Below are 13,904 nucleotides of genomic sequence, written 5' to 3'. Positions count from 1 at the left end.
AATTACTAACTGCACTACTCCCCATAAATAATCAACGATATGGGACGCCACTTCTGACTCACATCGAATATCGGTCATTAGATTGTTTCGTTAACATTCCAAATGTTTTATAAATATTATGTCGTAAAATTTATTTTGCAATTTAAATCGTATAGTAATTTTCGTCTATTACTTTAATAAAATATGATTTATTCATTCAATATTTTATTGTAACATTTGTTTAGAAAAATGTTAATTATTTTTTTGTTTGTTGCATTTTAATATATTACGTTGCGTGGTAAAACAATATAACTGTCATCTTGTTATGATGCAGCTTAGAAATAAAAACACGCAACTGTAAAGATTTGAAAATGAGAAATGTAAACTGCACCACAGCTTTGTGCATCTTGTAGCTCTCTTAGGGATATCCCTATGGCTGTAGGTTCTTAGATAGAGCATACAAAAAGTTATTGAATTACTTACTTTGCTTTATCTGTATTTGGACTTACTTAAAAATAATGTGCGAGTTATTTTTATTAGAAGGGAATTATTAGGCTTAAATTAAAACCTAATAAAAAAACTATGGAGATGTATTCATCATAATTGCTCATATGGCGGCAAGAGTGAGTGGTTGACTTGGTGATAAGGATTTAGGCGAGTCCATCTGCATAGGGAGTTTTTAGGATTCTTAGTATTATTGTTTTCTGGATTGAAGGTTGAGTTAGCCAGTCTAACTACAGGCGCAAGGACATCTAGCTCCTAAAGTTGGTGGCGCATCGGCGATGGAAACATGAACAAAAATTTTATAAACAGGTAATTATTAAATAATCCTTTGTGATCTAGATTAACGTTTTGCTCTCTTATGACCAAGGCCAAACTGTGGATCTAATATTACCCGACACTATGCGACAAAGTCTGTCTGAATGATGAATGAAAATGACGATTATCTTCGCCCATGAAGAATTTGATTGGGTGGATTCTCCCGCTGGTAGAGCTATGGCCTCAGTATTTCGGAGGTGGAGATGAAATGCTTGTCATCGAAGCCATACTCAATCTCATAAATTGTCTCAAGTACTACTTAACTTACTTCATGGAGTAATAGTCCAAAGTATTATTAGTAAATATAGTACTTTGTTATGCAATTTTCGGTTTGTTTTATATCCCGGAGATTTGGAGTTACGATTCAACGGAGAAATGCTTAATGATTTGTATAGGAGCTATTCTTGATTTTGAGTTTTATACTTATATCAATGTAAGTAATTAGAAGTAGAGAAACAAAATATTACTGTATGATTTTATTATATTCATTCCAAAAAGTTTTCGATTCACCCCTATTGAGACGTTGAGATTGTTATTTTTTTTTAAGTAAAAATAAAAGTATCATGTATAAAACAGATACGAAAAATAATTACAGAATACAAGTTTTTGCACTGGAGACTTTTGCCTCCTTAACACTAAGTCAATGATATTAATAAAATATGCATGCATTTAAAGATGCAGCAGATGGTACCTTCATTAAATGTGGATTGTGAAAACGAACAAATATTTATTTCTTTATTTATACACGAATCTTTAGCAAAATAAACATTATATACATAAATGTGAAAGCAAGTTATTTCTTTTTATTTGCTTAAACTCAAACTCAAATTACTTTATTCAATATATAAGTATTACACTTTCTTATTGATGGTCAATTGAAACAGTATCATAACGCTATTACCATTTTACCATTAATCCGATTATCATGTAATTTCGCTTCCTTGTGTAATATAGCATTATATTAACAAAATTTGAATGAGAAATGTCTTTATCTTCAGAGCTTCGATCTTTTCCCGACAATTTTTGGGCACAGGACAGATTATAAAATATGTGTAGAGAGGCTTCTTGCATTATTGTTTTTATATGCTTATATTTGTTTACAGATCCAATCGAAAAGCCAATCCATTGAAGAGAGGAAGAATACAACAGAAATCATTCTTAGAAGATCTTTTCCCAGTAATGACACATTTAAACGCGCTATTTTATAGTATTTCTATATATATTACAGTAATATTACTGAATACAAATAAATATATCCAAATCGAGAATCGTGATATTTTATTTATGATAAGAAATAAGATATTACGTCTTAATGTGCTATTTTTATTTTTAATTAGTCACGAACCTACTGGTTGAACGGAAGCCCTTTGGTAAGTACCTCATCAAAATAAGATTGATAAGGCCAAGATCTTATCGTCCTATTTATATCAAGAATACGTATTAATGTCATGTTATATATAAATTACAAACAGTATTGTTGTAAGCCAAAAAGGTACTATAATCAGATAAAGATACGTCTTTCTTAAACACATTGAAAATATTATATAAATATTGACACATTAAGGGTTATTTAATTTCTAGATTGCAGGCCGTAAATATGAAATCAATTAAATTTTAATTAAAAATATAAAAAAAATATCGTTATGTGATCGAAGCGTTTGTTTTTTTTTATGTACGTTTATCACTCTAAAGTATGTATATCACTTTAAAGTATATTTTGATTATTAAAAAAAATCATACAATAAAATACATCAAAAATCATACAATTATGTTATAAGTAACTTATTTAATGACAACGTGAATAGAATCGTACTTACAGCGGCTTGTAAATGAATAAAGGATTGAGGCTTAAAATTTCTTGTGTTCTAATTCATGCAGCGATCACTCACGGTTGGGACCTTGTAAATGTCCATCAATTAGAGTATCCGCTTTTTTTTCTATTGCGCTGCTTATTACATTAGTCTTCCTCGGTCACTGATGACTCAAAAGCGAGGGCACGCGACCGACATGACGTTAATTAATTTAATGCATAATGAACACTTGCTTGTGAGTATAGTTAGTACGATTGTGGCTCTGTAAGTTACTTATTACAGACTATTAAGATAACACGTTTATACAGTTATCTTGCGATGTGATTTCTGCTTTAGTTTTTATTTGAATTATATAATTTGTTCAGTATAAAATACATTTTTTTACCATAATAAAGTGTAATTGGAATTTGTAATAAAGGCAACTTGGCTGAAAGGTTAAATTCCGAAGACTGTTTCAAATCATTTACCGGTAAAAATTGCTTTTGTCTAGCAACACAGTCCGTTTTACTTTTGAACAATGACATATATATGGTTTGGTTAGTTTTATTTCTGTAAGCGTGTCACCTGAAAAACGTGTACAACACGATTCGTGATGCTTGTGCTGACAGTTAGATGGCACGTGTACAGGAATAAGGCCAACCCGATACATGTCTCTGGTCAAAAGTATTGATGGGGTTAGTTAACACCGACTGCAACATATATAATTTATTCCTATTTATTTAATAATTTTCCCTGATTTTATTTTCTAGTACCTAAATGAAATATCGACGAACTGATGTTCAATTAGGCAAGTGAGCAATCCAGCGTAATTAAAATGATATGTCAACACTACCAACATACAAGATACGGACAGATAAAATTTTCTTATCGGAACATTCAAAAGCTATGCATTGGCTCGGTTAGGAATTTGACCCCAGAATCTCGGAAAAGGCTGCATCTTTTAAAGTCGTGTAGTCATGGATAATACAAGATATTGCTCACAAAAAGAGTCTTATACACTACAATATTATATTTATCAAAATTAGGTTTTTGACCTTGGGACGAATATAACGACAGTGTAAGCAGATTCTTGTCTGATAAAATGTATCATATTTTAAGCAATGATAAAGCTTTGGGTTGTCCTGGATGGGTTATCCACCACTTGTTGTTCATCATATATCAATATTACTTCATATTTTCATTTTTAGGATTTAAAGGGACCACAGGCTCTCTACCATTTAGTGAGCACGGTTTTTATACACAGTTAGCAGATCGGTTTCAGATAGGCTGGGACGCCACTTACCATCAAAGGGCACGATTTCTGATCTACTATCCTCAAAATAATAATAATAATAATAAGACGAATTTATCATGACAAACAATTACCGGAAGTATATTGTGAGGGATGGCACGGTGGACAGATGTCGGGCGTGTCACACTCCGGGCGAATCTCTTAGACATATTATTTCCGGTTGTTCTCGTATTGCTAACAGAGAGTATTTGCACAGACATAATCAAGTGGCCAAGATTATCCATCAACAACTTGCACTTCGATACGGTCTTGTGGTATCAGAGGTACCATACTACAGGTATGTGCCCGACCCAGTTCTCGAGAATGGTCATATCACACTGTACTGGGACCGATCTATAATCACTGACAGGACTGTTGTCGCCAACAAGCCTGATATAGTGGTGATAGATCGGTCAGAGCGCCGCACGATAATTGTTGACATCACCATCCCTCATGACGAGAATCTCGTGAAGGCTGAGAAGGATAAACAAATAAAATATCTTGACTTAGCTTACGAGGTTGTCGACATGTGGGATGTGGATACAGCAGTTATTGTGCCGATAGTTGTTTCAGCGAATGGCCTAATGGCCAAGAGCTTCGACCAACACCTTAAGAGGGTCTCTTTAGGCAGCTGGGTCAAGGGCCTGATGCAGAAGGCAGTACTCCTCGGCACGGCGCGTATTGTGAGGAAGTTCCTCTCTTTGGAGCCCTGACTACCGGTGGCTTGGACCCTGTTCCCGCCACTGGTTGGCCTCTGTATTTTATATTTTTAAATATATTTTAAGTTTGTATTTAAAAATGTAATTATATATGAATGAAAATAAATAATAATAAAATACAAACAAACAAACATTTTGTATGGTAAAAGTAACCGAAAACGTGAAAGTTTTACAACGGTTTCAACACGACGTTATTTCAAAGTTTGCTGAAATTTGTTAATTTCTCTGTTATCAGAACGACTATGTCGCAAGTGTTATAGCTGGTGTCGCGTGCAACCAACTGTTGAGTTTGGAAAGAAAAATAGGGCGATTGCATAAAACTTAAAACGAGTCAAACGTTGGCTAATGTCCAATTTTACAATACATTCTTTTACATTTGTCGTCTGTTCATAAATAAAACAAATTAGTTAAGAGTACGCTATTGAAATTGTTCCCGTCGTCGGGATTTACTCGATAGCAATGATTAACTGTTTCGAGTTTTTATTTGCAATAAAATTTGTTATTCATCAGTGTATTCGATGTAATGGAGTACGTAGAAATATTATTATTGTTTTGTCTACGTTTTTTAAATAGATATAGTAATGGAAGGATGTTTGTCGATTTCAGTTGATCAATTGCTTAAACTTGTTTACTTGGTGGTAGGCTTTGTGTAACTCGTCTGGGTAGGTTCCACTCTCTTATCATGTATTCGACCGCCAAGCCGTAATATTTTGTATATCATTTTCCGGTTTGAAGGGTGATTGAGCCAGTATAACTGAGTTCCGGGGGTTGGTGGCGCATTGGAGATGTAAGGAATGATTAAATTTTCTAATGGCGCCAACATCTATTGGTAGTGGCCACCACTTAGTATCAAGATATTTTCTCGTCTGCCTCTTTCACTAAAGAGTTGAAAGTTATTTGAATATTTTTTACTAAAATTGGCTTTCTAAAAGTTTGTTAAACTTTATTTATTCAATTCCAAATTTATTTTATACATTTCAACTTTATGGTTGATTCCGTAATCTTGATCAACTAAAACTGAACCTGCTATTTAATAAACCTTATGAACCTTTATGATTTCATTTGTGATTACTCTTGACTTATAAATACATCCGACCTTGTTTTTATTCACGCCGTGTTAATTGTTATTATATCATAATATTGAGTAAGAATGCTAAAATTAGACATAAGCATTTCCTATGCCACATATCTATAAATAAAAAAATCTCCTTATTAGGAAGTCATCGAAAAGGTTTTTTTTATGTTTAATATAAAATAGAACTTGAATGGAATAAACATGTTGACCGCTAAGATGAAGTCATCGCTCAATTATACTTCGAGCTCAAAAAGGGATTTTGATACACGCGTTTCGATGTTTTTATGTAACGTGTTCTATAGTTAGAAGCCATTTATTTTGTGTCGTCACGTAATCAGGACGCAGGATTCCCGCACTCGATGGAATGCTACCGGAGATTACCATCGGATCAGATTAGTATTTACAGATACGTACTTAGATCCTTATTCTACTACTATGCACCATTTTATTTCTATTATTTACTTAGTTTTCAAGGCATATTAAAGTAAAGAATGACGTATGATCATTAGTTTTATTATTTTTATGGTTTCCATTACATATCGAACTATATAGGTATTTAAAATTTTAAACTATCTGCATTTGAAGTAATGTCAAACGTATAGAAGCTGTCACAACCAGCAATTATTCTGTAAATAAACGAAGATAGATTGCAGGTTAATATTGAGAGGATATTTTTTGCCAGACTAAGGTTGATATCCTTGAAAAATTGATGCTACCTAAACATTTTTGGATGAAATGATGTGTAATTATTGGGCCTGGATCTGGCTGACTTGTCTATATTTATACTTTATGTTGTTTTTGTATCAGAAATGAGTGTAATTTATGCCCGTTTATCTTTGGCTCAATTGTTATATTAATTAACAAGTATTACCAATTGGGAAAATACTAGCCAATTGCATTCTCTTCATTTGATTGGCGTACGGTGTGATCGGTTATCTATTTTTTACAAACTTTTCTATTGATCAAGTCTTTATGTTTTCTATATTTGTTCGTTATATGAAAAAAGATAACACCTCATGTAATCTCATGTAATATATATATACCTCATGTAATATTAGACTCAAGTTATTAAAAAAAAATTCAAAATAAAATAATAAAATTGTCAAAATTACTAAATTCTATGTACGAATTCTTTTGCTAAATATATCTAAAGTGATTCAAAACCATACCATTAAGCCAACATCTTCCGGCCAAAGAGATGAAGGAGATTGCGAACTGACATGAATATTTAATGTTGTTTGTAGTCCAGAAGCAGTTTACTTAAACGTTAGTAAAATATTAAAAACTTGTGACTCACTGCTTCGCAACATTCGATTATATTTAAATAAAAGTACCAAGTCTTAACGTCCGTCTCCTTAGAAGGATAATCTTGTTTAAATGGAACACTAATTATGGTTAGTAAAAACAATGTTTTATAGCGCAGTCAAACGTTTGGATCGGAGTCGACTGAGTCAGCTGTAATCGATACAGTGTAATTGCGGAGCATGTACTCGTATCGGGTGAGACAATGACGTTGGCCGGCAAACGTAGATCGTATCGTTCGCAGTTACATGCGTTTAAGTAATTGCGGGAACCGCCATTGTTAACTGGTCGACGCAAATTGGGCATTAGCGATAATTTATTGACTTTTAAATCAACTGGCATTGTCATTGCGACTATTTGAATATTTAGCGTGTGGGTTCGATAGGCTTTAATGATGGCAATTGTTCACCATCATTGACCGCGGTGCGCAGGTGCGCCCCGTCTGGCGTCTTTACTTATTCTATGGGAATCACAGATTTACATATCGAATAATTGAATCAATTATATGTTTGTTACACTTCAGTGATTTTGACATTCTCAACATCATAATTACATATTCAAACAATAAAGGCATTATCACTGTGATTATCTTATAAAACGCAAGAACGACTTGAATTTTGAAAATAAAGATCATATTTTATTTAGACCGACAAAGAAAATGCCTAAGGAAGAAGCAAATAATGCTATAAAGAAATATGGCTTAAACAAAATAAAGTTTGCATTAGAACAGTAAGGACGAGATTGTCAATTTATGTAGAGTGACGTGAGACGGCGCCGGCCGGTTCAAAGGCACGTGCGTGCCCCCGAGAGCACCGCGGGCCGTTCAAAGCTTCTGCAGCTATCGGGCATCTGAGCATCCGAAGTGTAATGGCCTATGATCGTGGGCACCTCTGACGAGCCGACGTTTCTGGTGTGACGCGTATGGCGTGGGTTGCACCTATTTTGACACACATAACATGCAACTAGCGCTTGTGTTTACGTGACATTTTTATCGGGTTGCTTAGGTGCGGTGTTTAGGTGCATGACATTGTCTTTAAGTTCATTTATCTTTGAAGAATTGATCTAATCGTTATTTTGTTCCCATGACATTTCATAAGCGATAAGATTCAATGTACTTTTCTTGATTACTATTATTGCTAAATAATATTAGAATGTTTAAAGAATTTAATTTATTATAAAAATAATTAACAATTAGTATATTTAGTGAATACTGAATTTGAAATATTTTTTTTATTTGTAGGTCTTCGTATTTTTAAATGAATATTTGCTTGATTAAAGTGTAAACATAAATCAAGTATTTGAGAGCTTTGTTTATTGGCAGTTATTATTATTCAGAGCCCGTTATTGATAGAAAAAAAAAATCACCGCTATTTCGCCTGCTTTCATCGTCCAATCGAAGCGAGGATTTTATTGACCCCGCCCCTTTTCATACAATACCGACATCTAAGCGTAACAGAAATAGATGTACAGTACAAAATTCTTCATAGAAAAGTGTACATCATAATACTGGGTGTATATTTTATCTGTACATAAAAGCAATACATACATTGAAATAAGATTATTGGAAATTCACCATCTGAAAGTATTACAGTAAAGCTTTTTTAAATTACTTGTTTTATATTAATTTCTAGAATCAGTTTCTAGACGGAATTTTTTTTTATTTGATTCGTTGAAAATGAATTTTACAATTCCAATATTTTCACAATATTGTTTCTACTGGAGCACGTGAATGCATTTAAAACAAAATTTATACATTTTAATGACATTCCAAGAACTGTCATAGACATATGCAAGATAAAGTCTGTGATAAATGTTGATAATAGCTATATAAGACAGAAGAAATATTTATTAGAAAATCTATATATTACAGTCATAAACCACATGCCTTTAAATGAAAATATATGTATAAAAAATAGAAGAGTGAAATATATTTTGCTAAATGTTTATAGATTATGTACGAAAATATCTTCGAAACTCAATTCCCAAAGTACTATTTTCAACATAAAGTCACGTTTAATTTTCATATACTATTTTTCAATTTTACGTTTGGATTTAGTCTTGTGAGTTTTGTTTGCTTGATTATATTCATTTGCTAATATCTACAGACATTTTATAAATCTCTAGTGAGATACAAAGTGACATGCTTAGCTGATAGTAAATTATTTAATTTTAATATTAAATTTTAGATTTAAAATCTCATATATACTGTTTTTTAAATAGGAGGTATAAAATAAAATGATACTGCTTTGTGTTAGTTGGTCTACTTGTGTTCCGTGGATTCTGATTCTGGATTCTCAATCTGAACGCATTAACTACCTTTAAGTTTAAAAAGTTCAAATTAAAAGATATGATAATTGTTTTGTTAAATTTTTGGTTATTTATCGTGAAAAAAATAATTTATAATAATGATATAATTCAATTCTTTAATCGTCTTTGACAGACGAATAAAGGAAGTTATAAATTATACTTTTTTACTATAGACCATGAAAACCAGTCCATCCAGTTAGTCAAGTCGCTCTCGCACTAATAATGGCACATTAAAGGATGATATTTTGTATCTGTATAATACTTAGATTCCACAAATGAAAGTAAAAGACATTTTAGGGGTTATCAAAAACTGCATTTTGTAAGCGCTAGTAGTTGCCCGCGGCTTCGCTCGCATTTTACGGTACTAGTTGTCATGTATCAGGCATAAAAAGACTATGTCCTTTCTTAGAGTTCAAGTTTGCTTCATATCAAATTTCATCAAATCGGTTCAGCGGTTTGGTCGTGAACGAACAACAGACAGACAGACAGAGTTACTTTCACTTTTAAAATATTAATTTATGTAGATGGTAATATGGGAAATGGTCACCATCGCCCTTAGATATTGGTACCGCATAAAATGTTAACCATTTCTTACCACCAGTGCCCCTCAACTTAAAGAACTATATTATTAGGTCTAGATTCACCGGCGTTTCTTAGTTAAATTATTGGTATTTGAAATAACAATTAGATCTCGTTTTCATAACGCTCTCGATGCATGTATGATAGAGTCAATTTGCTAGTGTAAGCAGCCTGCTGTTCTCTGCTGGGCAAACAAGAGGACAGGAATATCCTCTACGAAAATGATTTGGAACTTATTCTTCTGTGGTCTTCCAATGTTCATGATTCGGAATATTTTCTGATTTAACTATTCGTTATTAATAAGTGTATTAAATAAGAACTGTATAACTAATGCTTTTTCTCAGTAATTGTTTTGTTTTTTTCTTCTTCTAATTTTGCTAGTTAGTAGTTAAATGTATTCCTAATTGATGGTTCCTTTTTCAAAAAAATCTGCTCGAGATTTTTTATAACGAACGAAGCATTTGTTTATTTGGCAACTGGTGATTAAATTATGTTTTCCGTTGTTTTGACGGTCTCGAAATATTACATATTACTTTTCAGAGTCGCCAATTTGACAATTTTTAGGATGTATCCACAATATATGGTGAACTGATGTAATTAATGGATACGACCTATTTGTGAATATTTTCATGCCACTAGCAGCACAATGCTGAGTGATATAGTCATCGTTGAGGTTGATTCTGAATTTATTTTGATCGGAAGCTTTTTCACCTTTTTCACGTTTTTCAAGACGACCAGAGAGGCCGGTTATGCTATACTGCGTAAAGTAGTATTGTCTACTCGTCAAATAGATATCTTACTACTAACACTTTGACATATTTTCGTATTGAAACATAAGTTATATATTTATGTGCAGTTTGCGGTAGGCTCCTATGAAGCAATATTGTAAATTATTAGCAACTATTAACTGGGAATTATGGGCAACTTGCTAATGATTCCAGATAATTTCTTATAGTTGTGTGTACGTAGTATTACTTATTTAGTTTAGGTTATCAAATTATCTCAAAAACTACTAATACGATGAATTAGATACTTTTTATATATTGGTGGTAAGAGCAAGCGCTCTAATTGTGATGGGTTGCCTTGTGTAAAAGACGTGGCAAAGTTTGACAGACCAGTGGTCTTCTTGTACGTACTTCTGGTTTGGGTCATTTAGTTATCTTTTGTAAATTGATTACATTTAAAATTAGTGTAATCAAATATTTTCAGAGTGTACCTGTACCCAGTTTTTTTTTAACATATTTGGGAACTTTGGATAGAAAAGAATTAATATCTTATTAAAAGCAATTAGGACGTTATTAAATCCATTGATGATCTTAAATATAAATTAGAATGGTAATGTTTACTAATAACGGTCGGACTTGATAGCGTTTTGTCGTTAGCTCCGTCCGGTTAGAGATAACAATGTACAGAACGCTGACCAAAATTTTACAAGCTCGTTCACTCATAACGCTGACATACGAAATTCTTCAATTAGTGCAGGCCAAGTTCAAACAGAACGTACGATATCTACATCTATCTTGATATTGGTTGCTATTAAATGAATAACTATTTCAATTAATAGCTCAACAAATATTTTTGTGGATTCAAAATAAGTAAAAATAAAATTCTTCGTATGAATTATACTGAAAATATTATTTTTTTTTTCATATTTACCCATAGTTTGAGTTGTTTCACTAACGCGATTGGATTTTTTTAAATAAGATGTAGATAATATTACAAATAGATCGATTTATCCAAACAATTTCTTTTTTGTTTTAGCGATATATTCTGTAGTTTTTCTAAGCGAAAATAACTTGAAAGTTTCAAATTGTATTCCTAAAGTGTCTCCCTCATTCAACTTCATTCAATATCACTAGTCAATAGTGATATTCAATGAAGTTGAATGAAGGAGAGAGAAGAAAAAGGATGAATGAAGGCGGTACAACCATCGTCTGTAACCATGACAATATGAATTTGTTTAAGAAGAACGAGTTCGAAGGGGCGTCTCGGAAATTTCCTATTTTTGTTGTCTGTTATTTTGTATAAAGTGTGATTTTTTTGTTTTATTCGACCCAGTTATTAATGGCTTATATACCGTAAAAAGTATTAATTGCCATATTACGTAAGTGGTACTAGTATATGAATTTTTACCACCCAATTATCTGATATATCGTCGTGTTCCGGCTGTAAGAGTGAGTGAGCCAGGGAGTAGGGACATAACTTTCTAGTGCTAAAAGTTGCTTAAGGAATATACTATTCTTTTATTATAATTTTTAATAGGTTATTTAATAAAATGGAAAAATTAGATACGTTTCATTTTCGAAAACAATAGTTTAGTCTACAAATAGTCAAAATGTACTCAAAATTGTTATTTTCTAGGCTGAGACTTAGTTTATTACTATTGTTATATTCTTGTTTTGAGTTTCGCGGCTATAAGTGACAACAATCAATGTATTGAGGATGTACGTAGGAAGATGTACTTCACTTTGACTAGGCTCGATTTTCGTAATATCTTTTCGGAATATAGCAAAATTATAGCAAATAGTCCGTCATCATTCATTGATCAGCATTGGCATACAATTCTGGGTGATAAAAGGACAACAATTTGATATATTTATTAGTGTTATTTTAATGTGGCGTAAATTTTCCACTATTTAATATGCACGCGTGATTCGGTATTTAGGACTGAAATTAGATAGGAAATCTTATGTATCATGGCGGATATATACTTTATTATATTATATTCATTTCGTGATCACGGATTACATCTGTTTGTTAGATGTGTGCGTTATTTCTTGTATTATCTAAAAACAAATTTTGCCTCTAGTATTTGGTTAGCTCGCCTTCGCTTCCAATACATATTATTTTTAGTATATGCAATTCAAAATTTTAGTATTGTAGGTATGTGTGTAAATATAAATACATATGCTAAGGTATTCTCAAAAACAAATGTTCCACACATTGCAACTACCTAGAAGGTAGACCATACGTTGAAATCTATATAAAAGTAAGTAAAGGTAAATGTTTTTTATTTTTAGTATCAAAAAATCTTAAATACAGCTGTAACCGTTATGTACGGCTATAGCGAGAATATATTATACATATTATTTACTGAAGTATCTTATTGTCTTACTTAATTATTACAAAATAAAACAGGATGAATAAAACATGAACTATTAGCATATTATAAACAAGTTTAACTACATTGATGATACATTTTAGTAGTTTTATCGTCGGAGTGTCTTCTATTATATTTTTATTTTACTCTAACCCAATCCAAATACTATGTTATTTGAACAACAACAGCTTAGATTAACATAATTTAGGCTCACCATGGGTGGTTGGTGTAAAATAGAGGGCAAACAAGTCGTCGACGGAGGCGGTGGTGGAGGTGGCCGTGGCCGTCACCGGGGATGTGTGCGCAGGCAGTTGAGCGTAGGGCTGCGGCTGCGCAAGAGGTGGCTGTGGACCGCCGTAGTGCAACCCGCTCGGGCCTGCCTCTACAAGGAGTTGCATGTGTGAGATGTCCACGAACTCGTCGCCGTCGCCGCGACCGCCTAGCTCCTCGTCCTCCGGCCGACGCATCGCGAACACCGAGAGCATCGCACGAGCGCATCCCCGTACCGCGCACTCCACACCACCATAAGCGGCACAGCCGCACACGCACACACTTCGGCACAGGCACGCTTACACACGAACACAGCGATTTGCGCTTCGATGGACTACGCTGCAAAAGCGCGGTAAAACTAACTTATTTACTTAATGTCCTAAAGAAATTGACGTGATCACAGATCATTACGTATAGGAATCTACGAATAAGCGGTACGGTAATCACACTGAATGGTCACGAGCGTCTACTGATAAATGAACACAAATTTTGCACGCGTTGAGTGTCGTCGCGCCGAGAGCGCCACATCCTCGACTGAGGCGAGCACGAGTCGGCGAGGGCGTGCAGCACGCCGCCCCCGTGCGATGAGGCGCGGTGCCGCGGTCGTGGACCGCCGCGCGCCCTATCAATGGACGCTAGCCACCCGGTCGAGGTCGGCATTCATTCACGACGG

General features: G+C 33.6%; 1 protein-coding gene across 1 annotated transcript in view; it reads right to left on the bottom strand.

Annotated features, from left to right (window-relative positions):
* LOC124543757 (early growth response protein 3-like) overlaps positions 1-13,677 on the bottom strand; it is a 29,109-nt gene extending 15,432 nt beyond the window's left edge. The window contains exon 1 of the mRNA XM_047122054.1: positions 13,176-13,677. Within this exon, the coding sequence (XP_046978010.1) occupies positions 13,176-13,446 (271 nt within the window). The 5' untranslated portion in view covers positions 13,447-13,677. The remainder of the gene's footprint in view (positions 1-13,175) is intronic.
* Positions 13,678-13,904: the final 227 nt, after the last annotated feature.

This window comes from Vanessa cardui, chromosome 3 (genome assembly GCF_905220365.1).
Source record: "Vanessa cardui chromosome 3, ilVanCard2.1, whole genome shotgun sequence".
NCBI classification, from domain to species: domain Eukaryota; kingdom Metazoa; phylum Arthropoda; class Insecta; order Lepidoptera; family Nymphalidae; genus Vanessa; species Vanessa cardui.
Note: the sequence above shows the minus strand (reverse complement) of the source record. Positions and strands in the feature narration are given on the sequence as shown.